General features: G+C 46.8%; 2 protein-coding genes across 2 annotated transcripts in view; both read left to right on the forward strand.

Moving 5' to 3' along the window:
* Ttl (tubulin tyrosine ligase) overlaps positions 1-8,686 on the forward strand; it is a 32,299-nt gene extending 23,613 nt beyond the window's left edge. Inside the window, exons 6-7 of the mRNA XM_052723461.1 lie at positions 29-172; positions 5,412-8,686. Of these exons, the coding sequence (XP_052579421.1) occupies positions 29-172; positions 5,412-5,523 (256 nt within the window). The 3' untranslated portion in view covers positions 5,524-8,686. The remainder of the gene's footprint in view (positions 1-28; positions 173-5,411) is intronic.
* A 2,930-nt stretch (positions 8,687-11,616) lies between these two features.
* Polr1b (RNA polymerase I subunit B) overlaps positions 11,617-23,323 on the forward strand; it is a 28,779-nt gene continuing 17,072 nt past the window's right edge. Inside the window, exons 1-7 of the mRNA XM_052724531.1 lie at positions 11,617-12,276; positions 13,792-13,959; positions 14,404-14,550; positions 16,086-16,218; positions 19,795-19,931; positions 20,960-21,183; positions 21,761-21,932. Of these exons, the coding sequence (XP_052580491.1) occupies positions 12,100-12,276; positions 13,792-13,959; positions 14,404-14,550; positions 16,086-16,218; positions 19,795-19,931; positions 20,960-21,183; positions 21,761-21,932 (1,158 nt within the window). The 5' untranslated portion in view covers positions 11,617-12,099. The remainder of the gene's footprint in view (positions 12,277-13,791; positions 13,960-14,403; positions 14,551-16,085; positions 16,219-19,794; positions 19,932-20,959; positions 21,184-21,760; positions 21,933-23,323) is intronic.

Raw genomic sequence — 23,323 nt, forward strand, 5'->3', positions numbered from 1 at the left:
GAGCTCTCCCCGTTTTTTAACCGCGCAGGAGCTGCCTCATGAGTGTGGAGCCGGCCATCAGCACCAGACACCTCCCTTACCAGAGCTTTCAGCTCTTCGGCTTCGACTTCATGGTGGACGAGGAACTGAAGGTCTGGCTCATCGAAGTCAACGGTGCCCCTGCGTGCGCTCAGTAAGCCTGAACCCGCCTGTGTTGAACAACTCAGAGTTGGCCGTGCACCTCGGGTAGTCTGACAGGTTCAAGCATGGACCCCTTGATTGCCGTCAGGCTAGCTGTCACAGTGAGGGGAGTCCTTGGGGAGACCCTGGCTGGCAGGAAGGCTTAGCGGAGCTGTTTCCCTGGGTGTGCCGGCCACCAGGGTCTCAAACAAGACTAGGCTGGGTGTGATGGGTTAGACCTGTAAGCTCAGCACTAGAGAGGCTTAGGCAGGAGGATCACTGTGGGTTCGAGGCCATCCTGGGTTACACAGTGAATTCCAGGATGGCCTGGGCTGTAGAGTGAGATCCTGCCTCCAAGTAACAACAGAAATAATCCCCACCCCAAACTAAGAGAAACCCTGCCACCGTCACGTTCATGTGACAAGTTGAATAAGCTGGACCCCGTGAGGAAGAGAAACAGTGAAATTCAAGGGCTGCCAGGCAGGAGGTGAAGACACAGTAGAGCCTGAGCTAGGATGGAAGACCGCAGGGCTCGGCTGCACAGCGGGGAGACAGTTCAAAGGGACACGGGGACCTTGCTTTGTGCTGGGCTGTGTGCCAGATTAGGTGCTCAGCTGAGGAGAACCGGCCCTCAGAAGCAGGAAGGCATTGTCTTCCTCCTGTGTGGAGCTAGTGTGTGGAGCGTAGGAAGGGCAGGAGGAGAGTGAGTTGGGTTTCCTTTGGAGGGTCTTGCTGGACAGGCAAGCCATGAGGGCATGACCCTCCTTTGTTGTCTGATGTTCTGAAGATGCACTTTCATCATGTCAAGAACCTTCCATGGATCTCATGTCTACCTCTTGGAGAAGCTGAGGTGTTTTTCCTGTGGTTTAGGAGAAAGCCCCACCCACAGGGGACAGTGGGAACACATAATAGTTTAAAGGCCAGGCCTTTGCCACTTACTAGATGATTCACGTGCATTTTTCAGTCCCTGCAGCCAACAGGTGTCTGTTAGGCTCTGCCTAACCTTCCTGGTCCCACAGTGAGTGTGGGTTCTTGGGAAGGATTGTGGGTAAGGGAACGGACCCGGTGAATGTGATTGCAGACTGAGACAAGCGTTCTAGTAGAGAAGAAGGTCAAATGACGTAACCCAGGCCCTCTCAGGGTGACGGCTAGAACTCAGACCTGGAGGAAGACTGGCAAGAGATGCTGAGGGTGGAGGGGGGCAGGTGGTCCTTCAGTCCTCCCTCGGCATCGACAGCCTTGTGTCTAGTGTTTCCTCCTGCCCCGTCTATCAAAGGCACACTCCCCCAGAGTGCTCTGCCCACCCTCCCCTCCTGAAGCCCTTCCATCTTCTCCGTTTTCCATGCCCCCTCTCCTTCATGCCTGTGGGGCTCCCAGTACCCCGTGGCTGGATTGATTCTCCAGCTGCTTCTCCATGAAACTGCACTCTGCTCCAGGGAGTGCACCCCTCACCTGCCCCCTTGGTGGACCAATCTGTGGACCACAGCGCTTTCATGAGCTGCCTTTTCTTCCTCCAGGAAGCATCCTTTGAAATGACCAACCTGCCTGCAGTGATGTCCTCATTTCCCTGGGGCAGCTTTGGAGGCGCCTGCCTCCCTCTTGCTGAGTCTGTTCTCTGTGGCTTCTTGTCCCTGTATTCCAGATGGGCCTGCGTAAGGGGGCTGCAAGCAAGCTGGACTCTCTCTTCCTCACCAAGGAGCTCAGGTTCTGGCTCTGGGTGGCCTTTAGCTCTCTGCTCCACTTCCCTGTATGTGTTCTTATTTATCTTCATTGTAAAGCCACCAAGTTAATACAGCTCCTGAGTTCTAGACCTGCGTCTGCGCCTGTGAGGATGTCTGTGAGTCTAACAGGAAGCACCACCCCCTTGTCCTCCTCCTTGTCCAGACTTTTCCATAGCTCCTTGGGAACTAGCATAGAGCTTGCCTTCTGCTCCCATCCATCCCTTCAGTCCACGGGTCGTGTGGACTCGGCCTCCAGCCTCCTGTTCCTTAGTCTCTTCGTGTGAGTCACATCCCTTCACTGGGGGAAGTTTGCAAAGAGCCTCCTTACCAGAATGTCTATTTCTGCACTGCCCCCGTAAAATCCTTCCTTCCCAGAGCAGCCGGGGTGAGAAAATAGAAGCCATACCCCCCCCCCTTCTGCCTCGCCTGCCCCTGCAGCTCCACTGAAGATGGATGCCGTTCCCTAGAACAGCTCTTCCCCGCCATGTGCTCTTTGCTTTCTGTGGAGTCCCTGCCTCCCTCACTAAGGCTCCCATTTTCTCTACCCCGAGCCTTAGTGTCTCTTCCATTGGATTAGTTGCTATCAGACGACCAGTGTCTGTTTTCTTTACGGAGTGTTCACACGGTGATGTCTCCAGCCTTGTTTTCCTTGCCCGCGTTTGAATCTTTGAGCCTGGCCCTGTGCCTGCCACGCAGTTCTCTGTCCGTAGTCTTTGAATGAGCAAACCATACTTCCTGGATAAGAGGTTTTCACTCACTTGACTTTTTTTTTCTCTTTCTTTATGATTGTGTGTGTGTTTGTGTGTGGGGGGGCACGTGTGCCACAGCATGTGTGTGAAGGTCAGTTCTCTCTTCGCCTTTACATGGGTTCTGGGGACTGAACTCAGGTCGTCACACCTATGCTGTAAGTGCCTTCTCCCACTGAGTGTCTCGCCAGCCCAGCCTCACCTGATCTACAGTAGTTTGGATTTTATTTAAGTAGAGATGTCTTTATATTGTCTTTCTATTAGCTAATAACTGTAATGCTTAAATACAAAAGATTTCTTTATATTACGCCCAACCTTATGTGCCAACCCAAATTCTTCTAGTGACATGGTTCTATGCATGGATCCCCTAGGGTTGGGCTTCCAGTGATGGCCTGGTGGCTGTGAGATACCTGTGCCACATCAATCTTCCCGTGTCGCCAGTGGTTAAGATACACGTTGGCCTGGCCACCTTGAAGCTGGTCTGAGTATCAGTTCTTTGCTCCAGCTCTCCTCATGGGAGAGGCTCACAGGAGTAATTTATGTGCACAGTATGTTTTTATAGCTTGTGGTTCTTGGGGAACTAACACCCTTCACTGAAGGGCTGCCGTGGCTCTGTCCCTTCAGAAACGGGAGCTTGAATAATTGGGCTACTAAACTGTTGAAAATGGGACTTGATTGTGTGAACACAGGGAAGGGCTGGGGAGTTGGGAGTGGAGAGAGGAAAGAGCAGGACAGATGAAGGTCAGCCAGCACTTAGGACTTCCTAAGAGAGAAAGTGGAAGCATGGCTTCCCAGAGGTCTTATAACAGGGTGAAACGCAGACCTAGCAGCCTAGGGTATAGGGGTGGGAGAGGTTTCTCTGTGATGGGGGAGTCCGCTGGGTGGACATGTCACTGTGCAACAGGGATGGGAATGGCGTAAGAGGACCTCCTCCTCGCTGGTGGGACACAGCATCTTCTGGGAATTAGACTGGTTAAGACCTTGGATTTGGCCACTTGGATTCCCAACACCTCCTGAGCAAGTTGTGGGGGTCACATCAGCCAAAGCCTCATTTCAGATGTTTCCTCTGCTCCTCACATCTCAGGCTGCTGCTTGCTCTAAGCTTCCATCCCAAGCAGCTGGCTCTGGGGACTCGTGCTGCCCAATCAGAGAGCTGGTCCCCTCCTGTGCCTTCCGCCTTGCAGTTGTGGTTGTTAGTGGTCGGCAGCACTGGAGGGAAAGCCCTGGTGTGCTGATTGGAACCACAGCAAAGGAAACAAGAGGATGGGCTTTGTTGTCCCTGGAGGAGGTTAAGCCCACTGGACCGACTACCTTGGCCTCAGGGAATCTTCAACACACTGCTCCACTTTCCGGTTCCGCTTCTCCCAGTTACCCTGAGTTCTTCTGTCTTGTCGGTATAGACTATGTTCCCTTCACACTACTTCTCTCACACCAGCATGCACACTCACAGCCTCCTTCCCTCTCTCTCACACCAGCATGCACACTCACAGCCTCCTTCCCTCTCTCTCTCCAGCATGCACACTCACAGCCTCCTTCTCTCACTCTCACACCAGCATGCACACTCACAGCCTCCTTCCCCCTCTCACACCAGCATGCACACTCACAGCCTCCTTCCCTCTCTCTCACACCAGCATGCACACTCACAGCCTCCTTCCCTCTCTCTCACACCAGCATGCACACTCACAGCCTCCTTCCCTCTCTCTCACTCCAGCATGCACACTCACAGCTTCCTTTCCCCTCTCTCACACCAGCATGCACACTCACAGCCTCCTTCCCCCCTCTCACACCAGCATTCACACTCACAGCCTCCTTCCCCCTCTCACACCAGCATGCACACTCACAGCCTCCTTCCCTCTCTCTCACACCAGCATGCACACTCACAGCCTCCTTCCCTCTCTCTCTCCAGCATGCACACTCACAGCCTCCTTCTCTCACTCTCACACCAGCATGCACACTCACAGCCTCCTTCCCCCTCTCACACCAGCATGCACACTCACAGCCTCCTTCCCTCTCTCTCACACCAGCATGCACACTCACAGCCTCCTTCCCTCTCTCTCACACCAGCATGCACACTCACAGCCTCCTTCCCTCTCTCTCACTCCAGCATGCACACTCACAGCTTCCTTTCCCCTCTCTCACACCAGCATGCACACTCACAGCCTCCTTCCCTCTCTCTCACACCAGCATGCACACTCACAGCCTCCTTTCCCCTCACACCAGCATGCACACTCACAGCCTCCTTTCCCCTCACACCAGCATGCACACTCACAGCCTCCTCCTCGGACCCACGGCCTCTTTCCCTTCTTCTTCCCTGCCTTTCCAAGCCGTCATCTGTTCTGTGTCTGCCTGCTCTCCGTTTCCTGGGAACCATCCTAACTGTCAGTCTCAGAGTCTTAGCTAGTGCCCATCTTCCCTTGGAAGGTGGGGATTTTCTTGGATGATGCCTACCCCGCATGTACTCACTCCCTCACAGACAGGCGAGGTGGGGCTCCTGACGCTACTGGAATCGCCTTCTCTGCAGGTCAGCAGTTGTTCGTTCTGTTCTGTTCCCGTCAAGGCTCTTTTAAAGTCCTTAAATACTGCCTTCCGTGTTTTATCTGTGTGCAGAGCCTCTTGTTGGTTCTTCATCTACAGAGACAAGTTTTACAAGGGGGTCACGTGATGGCCTTTCTAGGGCAGATCTTCATTGACATTCACCCCCCATCACCACCACCATACGCAGCTTTGATTTTTCTCTTGCACTTTGATGAACACCCTCAGTGATATCTTTAACAACTTATTTCAGGAAGCTCTATGCAGAACTGTGCCAGGGAATCGTGGACATAGCCATATCCAGTGTCTTCCCACCCCCGGATACGGAGCAGGTGCCACAGCCGGTTGCGTTCATCAAGCTGTGACCCCGGAGCTACAGAGCCGCCTTGGGAAGTGTATGGCATCCGGAGGAGCGTGAGGTGACTGGACTGCTCCTTATCAAGGCATGCTGGGGACAGATGTGCAGGAAGAGTGTGTGATGAGAAGGCAGCTGTGGGAGAGCAGGGAGTGCTGCCTTCAGTGCTGTGGAGACCCAGGAAACTGAAGCAAGTCGCTGAGAGGCAGACCCGAACACTTCCGGAATCGGGGATTTGGTTGTGGTGTGATCTCATCCCTTGAGCAGTTTCTGGCCTTGAGTGGCATGGGGAGCAGAGCTCCCTCCTCCCCAGGATGCAGCCCAGAGACCTCTGAGTGGTGTTGTCTCAGCTGCTGCAGCGTTAGTGCCTTAGCTCTGGGTCCAGTGCAGCCTCACTGGACCCAGACTGGACCATAGAGCATTTTGGAGGTGGCCACATGTTCCCTGCACATCCCCTCTGTGACACTATGTCCCACTAAACCCTGGACAAGCATGCAGCACAGTCCATGCTGGGTATTGGCCTGTCATGAAGGTCATTCACCTTCCTGGTGGCCTCTAAGTGAGCACTTGCCAGGGGTCCTGTGGGCATCAAACCGTGTATTTTGCTCACTGCATGTTTTAGAAACAAAAGCACCAGGCCTAATGAATCTGCAAGCATCAAATAAGCATGAGAGAGAAAGAGAGAAAAAAGAAAACATGATATCTTACTTTACTTAACGGTGTGGGTGGGTGGGCGACTCTGAAATATCACGAGCCTCATTATCTTTGACTTAATCAGAATTCTGAATGCAGCTTTGCCATTTTCCTTCCCTTTCCCCACCTCTGAACCTTTGTAACAATCCTCTCTGGGAGTCAGGGAAGGTAGCACTCCATTCCTCCTCCTCCTCACCTCATAGCTCTCCCTACATCTGCCCTCCTCGGCTCCAAGGGCCGGGAGGGACAGGTTCCATTCCAGAAAGGGCCCTATTTGCTTATGCATGTAGGTAGCAGGAGAGATGCCCTCTGAATGAGGGTGTGTCCTGCCTGAGTGAGAAAGAAGTATTTTTGGAGCTTTGCACAGCTTCCTGTGTCAACAAAAGTGTTCGACATCTGGTTTCCATGTCAGGGGTCCATTCGCATTTCAGAGGCTTCTGGGGAGCCCACTCCGGAAGCAGTGGGAAGCTGTCATGTGTATTCAGTATTAGCTGAGTCAATAGGTTCTTCTGAAGAGGGTCCTGGAAACCAAGGTAGACACAGCGAATGCTGCCTTTCTGCCCAGAGCACAGTGTGGCTTTTTCTGGTGTATATATGTGCTTCTTCATGTGCATCTACTTGGTATGGTCTGCAGTCAAATGAGACTTTTACAGAAGAGCTAGAGAATGAGAGGTGGGAACTTACGTGAGGAAAGGAATGATGAGATTATTTATTACATGTGTCCGTGGGTAGCCGAATGCATTATACTGAAGTGAAGAAAATCTCAGCTCACAGGAACCCAGAATTAGGGGGTAAAGGTGCCATGGTTGCCTAGAATATGGGTAACAACGTTGGCTCCCAGAGCAAAGTACAACATTCGAGATGAAGTCAGTCCTTGAGGCCCAGCACAGCTGATGGGTCAGCGCTGAGGAACTTCTGAGAAAGCAGAGGGCTTAGACACATTTGGGAAGATGCACACTCACTGAGGACGTGGAGGGTGCTGGGTCCTTGGCTAGTCTAGGTGGGCCAGTAATGGAGAAAGCAAGGTGGTCGATGTATGCTCTTAGACCCAAGTCACGGAGCTCTTCAAAAGTGTGTGGCTGTTGAGGTGGAAGACTTGACAAAGCAGATGTCAGTGAGTCTTTATGAATCCTGACAGGTTCTGTAGTAAACCTGACCGAATCCATAACGTCTGTATAAGGGGAAATGGGAAGGGTTGGGTTCATTCCTCACACAGCTTCAGCTATTTTATGCATCTGCTTCCCACCAAGTAAGAAGCTTGGCTCTGAACCGTTTCATGTCGTTCCATGGTGTCGTTGGCGCAGATGGTCATGCCTGGCTCCCCAGCCAGTCTTCGTGGTTAGTCCGTGTAAGCGCTGCCCATCGCTGGGGGAGGGGGTTATTTATTTGGAGATATTGATTCCACTCCTGGGTCTGTCATTGACTGCACAATGTCACAGGAGCCAAATAACCTCTGTGCCTTAGCTTCTTATCTCATGGAGGAGATGTTCCCTGACCCAGGGACTACCTCAGGGGCTTTTGTGAGAATGAAAGAGCAGGAGGAAGACTCGAAGGCCTTTAGTCCCAAGGTTCTCAATGCTGACCACATGCTATAATTTCCCATGAAGTTAAAAAGAACTTGATGACCCTTCCCACCTACAGCCGATTGAATCAGAACCTCAGGTAACAATATGTCTTGAGGTGCCTTGAACCGTTACTTCGGGAAGCAGGACAAATACATCATTACCTTGGAAGGATCACTTTAAGGATTAAGACTCAAAAAAAAAAAAAAAAAAACCTCTTTGAAACAAGCAATTCTGTAAGAACAATCCGATATTGACATATATATTTGTGGTATAAGTATTGGCCAAGCAGTTTCTCAGTTTGCTTCTCATCCAAGCATCTGGAAAAATCAAACATGCTTTCATTTACATAAGCAGTTTATTAAGTCCTCGGTAGCAAATGTAAAGAGATAAGAATCTATAAATCTAATATATATCAGAGTTAATCATTAATTATGGGAGAAAAGCCCCTCCCCTCACACTTGACTTCAATGGCAATGATAAAGTCCATTTTGCCAAGAATATTTAAGTGCCTCTGTGTTGTGAGCTAGAGAAGAGCAGGAGCTGGCATGCACACTAGCTGATAGTGTGTTTCCATAGCTCTTTGGGATGACACGCGCATGCACGGGACATTGGGGAGCACTGGAAATGGGCTGTGAGCCACAGAACCAGCCAGTGTCAATGATGCTAGAAAGTGTTTTTATGAGCAGTTGTGGTTGTGTTCATGGGTATGGCAGAGAGGGGATCCATGAACAAAAATGACAAGGTGCCAAAGTAGGTTGCATGTGGCATGTGGGTACTGTCTTGAGGATTCGGGGGTTGATGTATGTGCCTCCAACCTTGGACACAGAACCTGCACCTAAGTGGAAATGGATTTCTGAAATAAGGCAACTATATGAATGTTTTAAATGCCTGGAGCATTAAAGTAAAGTAAAGATATTTCAAGTGTTTTTGTGTCATTTTACTGTGGATGTTGACTATCCTTGGCTATCACTAGTTATCTCAGTCTACGACACCACCCAGAGGAAGACAGGGATTTCCTGTAAACAGCAAGACAGCAAACATCCTGGCCTCTTGTGAGCCACCCAGGTCTCTGTTGCATATCCTTTGTTCTTTCCTCAGCTCTGAAAATGGTTGAACATAATTCTAAGATCACCTACCATACAGAGCCAAGCCAGATATGACCATCGTTCCCTAACTAAATGTTGTTTATTAGACAAAATAGACTTTAAAAGGTCATTACTAAGAAGAACATTTTATCATGGTGAAGGACCAGTTCCTCGGGAAGATACAATCATAAACATAAGCATTCAGCAAGAGAGGCCAAAGTCCTTGAAGCAAAACCCTGATGTGATTGAGTGGAGAAAGACAATTCAGCAGTAAGATTTGGGACCCTTCAACATTCCACTTTGAGTAGTGGATAGAACATCTCTAGAGAAGAGCATCAGGAAAACAACACTAAAGCTTAAGTAGAGCCAGCAGATATTTGCCATACATCTCATCCAGTTCTTCTAAAGTGCACTTGGGTCATTCTGTACTATAGATCATAGGCTAAGCTATCAAACAAGCCACAGTAGATGTAAGGGAATCAAAACACATATGTTCTGACCACAATGGAATAAACTTAGAGACCAATAACTACTTTGTTAATTGTCCAAGTAAGAATGCTTGCCTCACAAACCCTACAACCCGAGTTCGATCCCAGAAACCTACAAAAAGGCAGATGTGGTGGCTTGCATATGCAATTCTGGCGCTTCTGTGGTGAGATAACGGGCTCACGGGCCAGCTATTGCAGAGCGTAAAGACAAGAGAGACTGCCTCAGTCAGGGGGACGGTTAGACGCCACTCCTGAAAGTGACTCTGACTTCCACATGTTCATGGTGGCAAGTGTGAACCTCACACATACATTTGTTTCTGTCACAGATAAATGATACACATAAAAATTGTTTCACAAGTGTTTTAAAGGTAAACCAGATGTGGTTGTGTATGCCTGTAATCCCAGAGTTTTTGAGGCTGAAGCAGAGGATCACAAGTTGGAAGCCAACCTGAGCTACATATAGAGTCCTTGTGTCAGCCATGCCCACCTCAGAAAAACAAAAACAAAACAAAAAAACAGTGCACGAAAGGTTCTAGACAGAACAATTAGCCAAAAGAAAAAAAGGACATCCAAACTGGAAAGAAGTGTAAGTATGTTTCTTTGCAGATGATAAGACTGTATATAGAGAAAACCTTTAACAAGATTCCTAGGTACAATATCAACATATAAAACTCAATTGCATTTCTAAACACTACAAATGAACAATTTGAAAATGAGATCAGAAAGCAATTCTCTTTTATCAACACAAAAAACAATGGTTTAGGAATTAACACAGTTCTTTTTTGTTGTTTTGAGACAGGGTCTCTCTATTATGTAGCCTTAGCTGTCTAAGAACTCTCTATATAGACCAGGCTGGCCTAGAACTCACAGAGATCCACCTGCCTCTGCCTTCCAGTGCTGAGATTAAAGGTGTGTGCTACCACACCTGGCACACAGATTCATTTGTACAAAACATTTTTTTCTTTTCTTTCTTTCTTACTTTTTTCCTTTCTTTAAAAAAAAAAAAAAACAGGGTCTTTCTGTATGGTATTGGATGTTTCAGAACTCGATATGTAGATCAGGCTGGCCTGGAACTCAGAGATCCGCCTGCTTCTGCCTCTTGAGTGCTGGGATTAAAGGCATGGGCCACTATGCCCAGTTACACACATATTTTTAAAAGAAAATACACAACCCATAAAAGGGGAAACATATTTTCAAATCACAAGCCCAAGAACGACTAGCATATTACAACTCAATGTAGGAAGACAAGTGATTTTAAAATGAGCAATGTATTTAAGCAGACATTTTTTCCAGAGAAAATAATCCCATCAACCCATAAACACATGAAATGATATTTGACACTATTATCCTCTAGGGAAATGCTAATCAAAACCCACAAATAGATGCTATTGTACAAGTGATAAGATTGCTATAATCAGAGATATTATCAGTAAAGATGTTGCTGGGGGAGTGTTAAATTGTACAGCTCACTTGAATAGTTTCACAGAACTTCACAAAGTTAAATATAGAGTAAATATATGATACAGAAATTCTGTTCTGAGCTCCAATGCTTCAGAGAATTGAAAACATGCACATACAAAAACTGATACTCATAGCAACATTATTCCTAAAAGCCAAACAGTGGAAACAACACAAATGCCATCTGACACCACCCAACCACCTTCCACCTCTTACCCTAGGATTTCTATCTAGAAAGCAGTTTGGAGTAGCTTCTTTTCTGTTGGCGTAGGGTGTTAGTTAGCATAGCCTGATTTCTGTTGACCATCCCAGTGATGAACTTCACTCATTAGGAGTTGAGTAGAGAAGGGCTGGGTGTGGTGGCACATGTCTTTAATCCCAGCACTCTGGCAGAGGCAGGTGGTTCTGTGTGCTAGGCTAGCCTGACCTACAAATTGAGTTTCAGGTCAACCAGGACTACATACAGCAGTGGTTCTCAACCTTCCTAATGCTTCAACCCTTTAATACCGTTCCTCATGTTATGTTTACCCCCAACTACAAAATTATTTTTGTTTCTACTTCATAACTGTAATTTTGCTACTGTTGTGAATTGTAATGTAAATAGTTTTTGGAGATAAAGTTTTGTCAAGGAGTTGTGACCCACAGGTTGAGAACTTCTGTCATGGAGACCCTGTCTCAAAAAAAAAAACAATAAATAAATAAATAAATGGAGAGAGAGAGAGAGAGAGAGAGAGAGAGAGAGAGAGAGAGAGAGGGGAAGGAAGGAAGGAAGGAAGGAAGGAAGGAAGGAAGGAAGGAAGGAAGGAAGGAAGGAAGGAAGGAAGGAAGGAAGAATTGGATAGAGAGGACAGAGGTTGGTGCCCAACATCTTGGTTGAAGCCAAGACTCCAGAATCTCTTAGGGTCAGCATCAGGATGTACTTGGAAAGCTGCCCAAAGGAACAGGAGAGAATCTTTGAAGATAGTTCTATTAGGTCCTAATTGACTGATTGAGCGAATAAGGGCCACAGAGGTCACACACTAAAGTGGAGTGGGTTTTATTTAGAGCGGTTTGGTGGGTTTATTTAGAGGATACAGCTGAGAGAAGAGGCGGATCCGCCTGCGTGTAGTTTAACCGGCCTAATCACACCACGGTTTTGGTTCCCAGTCGACCCTGCAAAATGGAAGGACCAGGGTAGGGCGGGCAGAACAAGAGGAACTACATTTCCCAGCAGGCCGTGGGGGTCTGGGACTCCGGCCATTCCTGCCGGCCCGAGTGGAGTCACAACTCTGGTCTCCGGTCCCGGGGTGGCAGAAGCATGGATGTCGACGGCCGGTGGCGGAGCCTGCCTAGCGGGCCAAGCCTAAAGCATTTGACCGACCCTTCGTACGCGATTCCCCCGGAGCAGCAAAAGGCGGCGTTGCAGGACCTAACGCGGGCGCACGTGGACTCCTTCAACTACGCGGTGCTGGAGGGGCTGAGCCACGCGGTGCAGGTGAGCTGCGCGCCCTCGGCTCCTGAGCCGCCCGAGTCGGGGCCCGAGGGTCCCAGAGGTTGGAGGAGGTGGCCCGGAGGCCGCAGTATGGCCTTAAGTAGTGACACTCACTCGCCGTTCACTGCTTTGGTAGTTCAGAATGAAAAACGCTTCGTTGCGACTTGTAGCCGAGTAGTGTAGGAAAAGATGTATTTGTGATTTCTGGCTTTATATGTGAGTACGAACCCTGGTTTTGTGCGGTCCGTTTCAGGGTACTGTGAGATGAGAGAGAGGAAGTGATCTATTTGGGATTGTGTTTTCTCCCCATTCACAGCGCTCACCTTTTGCCACCTGGACTTTTACGTTCTAAAACTACCTCAGAAGGTTCCAAGCTGAGTCAGACAGACTGCAGTAAGGTCATCCTTCAGTTTCCTTCTCTTAAAGTTTTCTTTTGGGGGAGGGGGGCGGTTCAAGGCAAGAGTTTCTCTGTGTAGTCCTGGCTTTCCTGGAACTCACTCTGTAGACGAGGCTGGCCTCGAACTCACTGATCCTCTGCCTCTGAAGTGCTGGGATTAAAGGCGTGCGCCACCACCGCCGGGCTTCCTTCCCTTAGGGTTTTAAAGAGAAAGTTTGGCTACTGTTCTGAGTTAGGCATGTTGAGGAAGATAAAAAGTACTGGGGATCAATCTGACAAGGGTAGCAAAGTTCAGGTAAGGACGATGGAGGGAAGTCTCTTTTTCTTAGCAGCCTTAGTCTTTCCTGGCACTAGGCTTTGAGAGTAAGAACATGCCGGTTCCCCTGCTGTATCTCAGGTTTGAGTGCTCCTCAGGGTTGTTGGTTGTGTAGAGGAAGCAGACACCAGCAGGCAGTCAATGCCAACACTCTTGAGAACTGCCCTAAAATGTAGAGTTTACTGAGTCAGGAGCAGGAGGGAAGTACGACTCATCCAAGTGTTTAGAAAGCTCAGCATTAGATAAAGTCAAGGGAAGAGGATGGATCGTTCCCTCCAGAGGGAGGTTAGGTACAGGGAGAGCCATGTACGCAGTAGACACTACCCTGAGGTTTTGCTGCTGAGCAATCGTGTTAGAGATAGGGATGGAGATGCATTGGAGAGCTTTGACTGCCAGACTGATACTCAAAAATATGGGAGCCATTTAGAACTCTTTAAATTGCCAGACTTCCACCTGAGGGAATAAAATGTGCAAAGCTGGACATGAGGAATGGCACCGAGAGCAGCAGTTCTCTTTGTATAACTGTGCAGAGAAGGTAGATTGGCTCAGCCTTTTCCCTGTCTGTAGAGCCTGCTGCACAATCAAAAACACAGGACATCATCACAAAGGCCCTTAACGAGTGCATTATGGTTAACGAGTTGGTGAAGTCACCAACCAGTTAGTTGTAGCTTTAGTTGTCCTTTTAGATGCATTGCCTTGGCATGATAGACGCCAGTGAGTGTAGAACTGTGATTTCAAAGAGTCTTAGTCTTTGAAAAGTGCCTTGAACAGCGCAAGTGGTTTAGCAGCATGAATTGCCTTTCAGGCCATACCACCCTTTGAATTTGCTTTCAAAGATGAGCGCATCTCTCTTACTATTGTGGATGCTGTCATCAGTCCGCCATCGGTGCCCAAAGGGACCATCTGCAAAGAGCTCAGCGTTTATCCAGCCGAGTGCCGGGGCCGGAGGAGCACCTACCGCGGGAAGCTGACGGTGAGCATTGGGGGCACGAAGTGGCTGTCCCTGCACAATTCTGAGACTCTGCTTTCTTAGTGTTGCCACTTAAGGAATTGTGTCTTCTGAATCTAAAACGTGAAATCAATTCACTGTGGCCTTCTTCCTTCTTTTAAAATACTCATCTCTGGGGCTGGAGAGATGGCTCCGGTTGAAAGCACTGACTGTTCTTCTAGGGGACCAGGATTTGGTTCCCAGCACCATATGGTGGCTCACAGCTGCCAGCCATTCCAGTTCCAGCCGATCTAATGCCCTCTTCTGGCCTCCACTGGCACTAGACACATCTCTGGTACACAGACATCCGTGCAGGCAGAACATCCATACACATAAAATAAAAATAAATACACCTAATTTTTTTTTTTTTTAAATATTCACTTGTTCTTGCAGGTCCAGATAGTTTATTTTTCATCTGTTTTCGTATAGGCTGACATCAGCTGGGCAGTGAATGGAGTCCCCAAAGGGATCATTAAACAGTTTCTCGGCTATGTTCCCATCATGGTAAAGTCTAAGCTTTGCAACTTGTGCAACCTTCCTCCTCAAGCCCTCATTAAGCACCATGAGGAGGCAGAGGTGAGTGCAGGGGTCCAGGCCGTGGGGAAATAGGAAGCTCGCCAATGGAAGTCAGCTTTCCTGACTTCTGATTTCTAGATCTGTTGTTGTCTGGAGCGTTGATACTGGGTCTGAGTACTGTGCGTGACTCTTCCGTCTATTGAGACAGTGTGGAGAGCAGCCAGACATTAAAAATGTTATTGTTTCGGGCAGTGTACTAGGTTTTTTCCCTTTCCTTCCCCCCTCCTCTTCCTGCTTCTCTTTCCTCCTACTTCCTCTTCCTTAACATGGAACCTGGGGGCTGTGCTCGTATGAAATGTTAAGTATGCCACCAGGCTACACTCCCAACCCAAATTTTCTTCTCTTTTATTACCTTCCTTCCTTTCTTTTTGGGGGGTGGAGTGTGTCTTGCTATGTAGCCTTGGCTGGCCTGTAACTCACTGTGTACATCAATCAGGCTGGCCTTCAACTCAGAGAGATCCGTCTTAATCTGCCTTCCCCCCCCCACCCCCCCCACACACAGAGTGCTGGGATTAAAGGTGTGTACCACCAAGCCTGGCTGTTTCTTTATTGTGTGGGGGTGAAGGGGGGTGAGGGGGCGCTTTAGTAACATGGCCCATGTGTAGAGGTCAAAGGGTCAGCGGACAGATATGAGGAGTTGGTGCTCTCCTTCCATCCTTTGCCCGCTGGGCCATCTTTCTGGTCCTAGTTTTCTTAATTATACATGTTCAGAGGCATACTCACAAAAGTATTGTAGGATCTGCCTGTTTTACTGATGTAAAATCCCCTGGGGTTATTGAATGACCCATGTCCCTTTTCCTTTGGTTTTTTCAGCGGTGTGAGGCGGCTCTGGGCTACTGAGCTGGAATGGGGTTGTGTAGCTTCGGCCTGCTTTTAGGGGAGACTGTTAGGCCTTGGTGTCAGGTCAGGATGTGACATTCAGTTGTTCATTTATCAGTTGTGGGGTCTTTGGAGGATTTAAGCTGCCCCAAGCCTCAGTTTCTTCTGGTATAAAAAGGCAGGCCCATGCTCGGGAGGATTAAGTGCCTCGTTAGCAGAGCATCAGCAGGATGTGCCTGTTTGACATCAGGCAGTTAGCAAATACTCTTCATTATTAAACAGATTTTCCTGTATTTATCTAGTCCAGATTTCTAGTTAGCAAAGCTTTCATGCAGACACACACACACACACACACACACACACACACACACACACAGACTTTATTTTAACTTAGCATTTTTATCTGTAGATTTTGGAATAAGTTTTGTTGAAATGGTGCTTGGGAATTGAAATACTTTGGGACAGAAAGACAAGTTTGACTGAGTCTGCCTAGTTGGAAGGGATGGCGCTCTTCCTCACCATCCATTCTCCTGTGTGGGATCCGGTTGTGTATCTGACAAGTCTTTCCAAAGCCTATACTGTTTTCAGAGACCAGGTGTCCGTTTAAACCAGTGTGTACCTCTCTGGGGTTGGCAATTCACGTGGCTAGAAATAGCTTTGTGTTTACTTAGCCATATACTTTTGTTTAACAGATGATAACCCCTGTTCTTTGGCAGGAAATGGGAGGTTATTTTATAATCAATGGCATTGAAAAAGTCATCCGAATGTTGATTATGCCTCGGAGAAATTTCCCCATTGCAATGATAAGACCAAAGTGGAAAAGCAGAGGGCTTGGCTATACTCATTTCGGTAAGTTTTGGTGAACATTGGAATGTTGTTTTAGACAACTTGAAACAATTTTTTTAAAGTAGATACAATTATACATTTTTTTTTTTGTGGGGTGCAGGGGGGTGTCGAGACAGGGTTTCTTTGTGTAGCCCTTGCTGTCTTGGAACTCACTCTAGACCAGACTGCCTCGAACTCACAGAGATCCACCTGCCTCTGCCTCCAGAGTGCTGGGATTAAAGGCGTGCTCCTCCACTGCCCGGTTAACTCTACACAATCTTTAATGAGTTTCTCTTATATGATTTGGTTTGTTTTACTGTTAAGCATTTCCGTGAGATTCAGGGTGGCGTTGCTGGGGGAAGTGTTGATCAAAGCATGAACTTACAGGCCAAGTAAGTACAGGGCTGGGAGGTGGTTCAGTGGGAAAGTGCTCTCTACAGGAAGTGAGGAATTGAGTTCCCATCACCTCCATTTAAAAACAGTAACGGAAGGGTATGGCCGTGCACATCTACTCCTAGGGCTGGAGTGGAGGGGACAGGTGGACAGGGCTTCCGCTTTTTAGTCAAGAAGGAAGTTCCAGGTTCAGTGAGAGACCCTGTCTCAAAAGAAGCAAAGTGGAGAAGCAATTGAGGAAGACATCTGCATGACAGTCTCTGGCCTCTCCCTATGCTTGCATTGGAGAGTAACACACACACACACACATACATACACACTACCTGTGCCTGCAAGGGAGAGAGTACTCCCACCACACATGTGTGAATACACATACATGTATACAATCTAATGCTAGTGTACAGCACTGTAATATCAATAATACTGTATTGCTTTTTTGAAATTTGAGAATGGAGTACTATTTTAAGTGTCTTGATCCCACATGCACATATACACACAGTTGGTAACTATATGTGGTAATTGATTTTTTTTATGAGATTTATTCATTTATTATGTATACAGTGTTCTATCTGCATGTACCCCTGCAGGCCAGAAGAGGGCACCAGATCTCATTACAGATGGTTGTGAGCCACCATGTGGTTGTTGGGAATTGAACTCAGGACCTCTGGAAGAGCAGGGGTGCTCTTAACCCCTGAGCTATCTCGCCAGCCCTGGTAATTGATATTTTAATCAATTTGATTATGGTAATTGTTGTGCATACATGGATGTTTCCTAATAAACTTGTAGTAAATTGAAAGTACTGTACATTAAAAATGCACTTAGAGGGGCTGAAGATATGGCTCAGCAGTTTAAGAGCATCTATTTTTCTTCCAGAGAACCTGAGTTCAATCCCCAGCCTCCATGTTAGGCAACTCACAACTGCCTGTAGCTCCAGCTCCTAAGGACCTGACACCTCTGGCCTCTGTGGTCATCTGCACACATGGGAACACATACTCACACACAATTTAAAATAAATAAATATATTTGTTTTAATTTTTAAAAAATGCATTTAGAGCCAGGCATGGTATGTTGCATCTTTAATCCCAGTACTCAGGAGGCAGAGGCAGGTGGATCTCTGAGTTTGAGACCAGCCTGGTCTACACTGTGAATTCCAAGACAGGACAGTCAGTGCTACATAATAGAACCTATCTCAAAAAAAAAAAAAAAAAAATGTACTTAGAGGCAGGGACAGGTTTGGTGGTAGAGTGCTTTGTAGGCGGAGTTTTCCTGCCCCACAGATGCTCCCAAATAAACACACCAAGGCTTATATTAATTACAAATGCTCGGCTGATAGCTCAGGCTTATTACTAAATAGTTCTAACAACTTAAATTAACCCATTTCTGTTAATCTACATTCTGCCACGTGGCTTTTACCTCTACCCCATTTTGTGTGTCCGACTCCTTCTGCATCTGGCTGATGACTCCTCTCACTCCGCCCTTCTTCCTCCCTGCATTCTCTCTGTCTCAGGCTGTCTCACCCAGTCTCTTCCTGCCCAGCTATCCACCGATCAGCTTTTTATTAACAATGAGAGCAATAGCCGGGCGGTGGTGGCGCACGCCTTTAATCCCAGCACTCGGGAGGCAGAGCCAGGCGGATCTCTGTGAGTTCGAGGCCAGCCTGGGCTACCAAGTGAGTTCCAGGAGAGGCGCAAAGCTACACAGAGAAACCCTGTCTCGAAAAAACCAAAAAAAAAAAAAAAAAAAAAAAAAAAAACAATGAGAGCAATACATATTTACAGTATACAAAGACTGTTCCATAGCAGCGCTTGTCTAACCTGCAGAGGTTTCTGGGCTCATTGCTTGACACTCAGTGCACTAACCTGCAAACATTGTAGCTTAGCTTGGCAAGCCGAAATGTGCTCAGAGCACACTTTAGAAAAATCGCCTAAAACAAAGCCTGTTTTATGAGCAAATGTTGATCATCTTATGTTCATACACAGATTGGCTTTTTGTATATATCATGAGCTATGAAAACACTGTATTCAAAAACATTGGTACCCTAGGACATTGAAGATTATCATTTGTTTTCCTTTTTGATCTCCTGGCTGGTTGGGAGCTGTGGCTCACTGCTACTATCCAACATCATGAGAAAATACACAGCATTGTTAGCCTAGGGAAAGGTCTCAATTCAAAAAGTGAAATGCAACTTCTACTGAATGGACATGGCTTGTGCACCATGGTGAAGCTGAAAAATTGCAAGTGGTTAATATGTATAATGTTTATTAACTAAGGAAACGAAATATACCCAGAAAGTGATTTCACAGTGAGGACATGCGTCTCTTTACTCTAGAAGACTTCATGTACTTATGGTATTGCATTTGAGGATGAAGGCTGACCTGACTTAACACCTGTGTCCAAAGGCACGAGAGGTCCCCTTGTTTAGACTGCCTTGGCACATGCTCAGGGACTGGCCTGTGTCCGCTGCCTGTGACAGTGTTTGGCAGCATAAGATAGCATATGGCATTTTCTGTTAACTTCTGCAGGATTATATAGTGTAGCATTTATAGTTGAGATAAAAAATCAGACTTTAATAGTTGCCATAGATACAACACCCAGGAGAACAGTATCTCAGCATGTGAAAATGTAGTCATTGATTCTGTTGATATAGTGTCCATAATAAACCTGAAGGCTGACCTCTGCTGTTGTCCGTCAGGATGTTAGATAAATGACCGTCTCTTGACTAGTCCCATAGAGCAGTGTGAATAGGAAGTGTGCTCTGCAGGGTGATCCAAGTATAAGGTGCTATAAGACATGGGTCCCAGCTGACGGAAAACTTGGAAGTTTAGTCATAATTCATAGCTGTACCTATTTCACAGCGTACCCCAGAAAACATTTGGTAAGGTCTGTACACATTTTTGATTGCCAGCCTTGGTTAATCTTTTTTTGTTTGTTTGTTTGGTGGTTTGGTTTGGTTTTTGTTATTTTGTTTTGTTTTGTTTGAGACAGGGTTTCTCTGTGTAGCCTTGGCTGTCCTGGAACTCACTATGTAGACCAGGCTGGCCTTGAACTCACAGAGATCTGCCTGTCTCTGTGCTGGGATTAAAGGCGTGCGCCACCATGCTGGGCCTTGGCTAACATTTTAACAAGTGATTTGGCTTTGATTATGGCGGTAAAATGGTCAGATGGAAAATGAAACAGGCCATGATTCCTTGCCATTCCTTTGAATAGGGATTTCAATGCACTGTGTGAGAGAAGAGCATTCTGCTGTCAATATGAACCTTCACTATGTGGAGAATGGCACGGTTATGTTGAACTTTATTTACCGGAAAGAGCTGTTTTTCCTTCCTTTGGGATTTGCGCTTAAGGTGAGATGGGGTGAATATCTATCTGTCTTTGATATGAGTAGGCTCCTTGGAAGCTGTGTCCTGTAGATGTGTGGGTGATTTCTTTTTGTTCAAGTACATGTGCATGTATGTTACCCAAGCTTTTGGGAAGTCCATGAGACTGGAGGTTGCAAGTTCGAGGCCAGCTAGAGTAACATACCAAGACCCTGTCTCCCTCCACCCCCACCATAAACAAAACCAAACCATACATGCTACACTAATTAGTCCCTGCTCCATTCTTAAAATCAGTTGCTTGAAATATCAATGAACATTTTCTCAGAGTCTCTGGAGATGTAGAATTTGAGAGTAGCTTGACTGCATAGGTCATAGGTCACAGTGAAGTATTTGGAGGTCCTGCTGGGCTGGTGAGATGGTTCCACCTGCCATGCAAGACTGACAGCCTGAATTAGCCCCCAGAACCCCCAGTAGAAGGGAAACCTGGCTCCCAAAACGTGTCCTCTTACCTTCTTATGTGTGCCGTGGCCTGTATACACCTACATGCACACACACACACACACACACACACACACACACACACACACACACACACACATGCACTCCCACTCTCACGTAAAGAATTACAATTTTTAAAATAAATGAAGTGCTATAGCCACTTGGATTAACCAGGACCCGGTGCCGAGTTGCTGGCTCCCTTGGTGGCCCTTGGTCTCAGTTCCTCTTCCTCCTGGAAGTCAACCCAGAGAATGAGGTAGAGGGCAGTCTGTTTATGACCCAGCCTTGGGAATCTGGCATCTCCTTTTTGCCATATTTTGGTCATGTGGGATAGCCCTAATTCAGATCAAGAGGAGACAATTCCATTTTTAAATACCCAGAAATAGAATCATTGGGACTTTGATGTTTGGCTGGTGTAAAAGGAATGTTTTGTTTTGGAGGGCTAGTTTTGCTTGGTCATTAGAAATTATTAGAGGGGAGGATTGTGTCTAAGTGAATTAAACCTTTGGTAGTTGTTTAAAATAAAACTTAAAAAAAAATTTTTTTTTCTTTTTCAGGCTCTTGTGAGCTTTTCCGATTATCAGATTTTCCAGGAGCTCATCAAAGGCAAAGAGGAAGACTCCTTCTTTAAGAATTCTGTTTCTCAGATGTTGAGGATTGTCATGGAAGAGGGTTGCTCCACTCAGAAGCAGGTCCTTAACTATCTGGGTGAACGCTTCAGAGTGAAGCTCAATCTTCCTGACTGGTACCCGAATGAGGAGGCGGCCAAGTTCCTGTTCAAGTATGTGTGCCTTGGGTGGGGGAGGGGAAAGGATGGCTTCGTGCCTAGGAAGTGAGCCTGGGTAGGATGCTGGTCCTAGCCAGGAGGGCAGCTTTGCTTCTTTTATTCTACATTAATTTCAGATTTGCTACAGTGTCCAAGGAAGACAGTGGACACCGGAGGTCTCTAATGTTGACATTTTGTTAGTTACGGTGATCACTTTGTCTCTACATAGATACACATTTCCTCTCTGTATCTTTGACAGTGGCAGGCAACGTGCTACTGAATTTCCCTATATTAAAGAGCTGTGGTTCCAGACCACCCTAGCATTAGGAGCCGAGCACTTGAGATGTGGCCAGTGCAGCTGAGAAAATGAAGTCTTATTTAACTGAACTGGAGTAGCTACAGGTGGTTACTAATTACTGCCATCTTGCTGAACACAGCTCCAGACTTGGTGGCGGTATTCTGTTAACGTTGCCAGTGAAGGTGGGAAGCAATTTTGGAAGTAAGGGACGTTCAGTCAACGTGAAACCGGCACCTTGGTCAGTAGGGAACTAGACAGGAGAGCAGAACTGCTTTCAAGTTACTTCTTTTTCAGTGAGTGCATCTGTATCCACTTGAAATCCGATACTGAGAAGTTTTATCTGCTTTGTCTCATGACCCGGAAGCTCTTTGCTTTAGCCAGAGGAGAGTGCATGGAGGACAACCCTGATAGTTTAGTGAATCAAGAAGTCCTTACGCCTGGTCAGCTCTTCCTGATGTTTCTGAAGGTGAGTGCGTTCTGCAGGCGTGGGGCCACTTGTGCAGGGTGGGTGGACACAAGTATGCTCTGCATGTTGTTAATTCCTAGTTTGGGCATTTTGCATCATCTCCCTTTTGTTTAGCAGTGAGGAACTGAATCAAAACTCTACTTATACCAGGTCCATATTTCTGTGCGTCACCTGTATGTGATTTTATGTTTCCATGTAAAACCCAAGGTTCTCAAATAAGAGATAGTGTTTTTTTTTTCTGCGACTCAGTTTTCTTTCTTTTGATTATTTATTTATTTTTGAGACAGGGTTTCTGTGTGTAGCCCTAGCTGTCCTGAACTCGCTCAGTAGACCAGGCTGGCCTCAAACTCACAGAGATCCGCCTGCCTCTTCTTCCTGAGTGCTGGGATTAAAGATGCATGCCACCACTGCCCAGCTGACTTAGTGTTCTTAATATGATTTCAGTTAATGGACTTCTTCAGTTGAATCTGTTTTCCTCCAAATGATAAAACTTCATTCCTTATAGCTAAAAATAAAACAAAACAAAACAAAAACCTCCTTCTGTTATAAACACATACACCGTATTTTCCTCTCCTCTGTTCTTGGACTCCTGGGCTGGTTCATAGCTTAGCTGCTGTAAGCAGTGCTGCATTGGTGTGTAAACATTAGTGTGCAAGAATCTTTGTGATATGTTGACTTAATTCTTCGGGGCCACACAGGAGTGATGGGTCCATTTTGAACATTTTGAGGAACCGTCATACTGACTTCCATAATGGCAGAGCTAGTTCACGTTCTGTGTGTGTGACACCCAGCGTGTGTCCGGGTTCCCTCTGTCTGCATCCTCTCCATCTCGTTTTTATGTTCTTGATGACCGCCATCCTGACAGGTTGGATAGGATCTCACCGTTGTTTGCATTTGCATTTCCCCGATGACTGGTGATGCTGACCAGTCTTAATATGTTTGTTACGCATTTGTACTTCATTTTCTGAAAACCATCTCCTCATTTAGCTCATTTATTGATTGGATTGTTGGACTTTTAAAAGAAAATTGTGTGTGCGTTATGTGTGTGTACCTGTTCTTGTGTGTGTGTGTGTGTGTGTGTGTGTGTGTGTGTGTGTGTGTATTTGGACATTTTTTAAATTTATTATTTTATTTGCATTGGTGTTTAGCTTTTTATTAAAGCAATCACAACGACATATCTTTACACAGTGTAATCAAATACCTCGCAACAAGCCGCTGATCTATACCTCCTGTCTCTGTCTTTAGGAATGCTTTACTCTCAGTTGTACATTGAAGGGCTATCTTTTACAACTCTGGATGTGCTGAAGATACATCCTTTGTCACATGTATAGACAGTGGGCCTTTATTCTGGATTGTGTAGATTGTGTGGGGTAGATGCAGCATTTGAGATA

This window comes from Peromyscus californicus, unplaced genomic scaffold, assembly GCF_007827085.1.
Source record: "Peromyscus californicus insignis strain IS unplaced genomic scaffold, ASM782708v3 Scaffold_7__1_contigs__length_154581171, whole genome shotgun sequence".
NCBI lineage: Eukaryota > Metazoa > Chordata > Mammalia > Rodentia > Cricetidae > Peromyscus > Peromyscus californicus.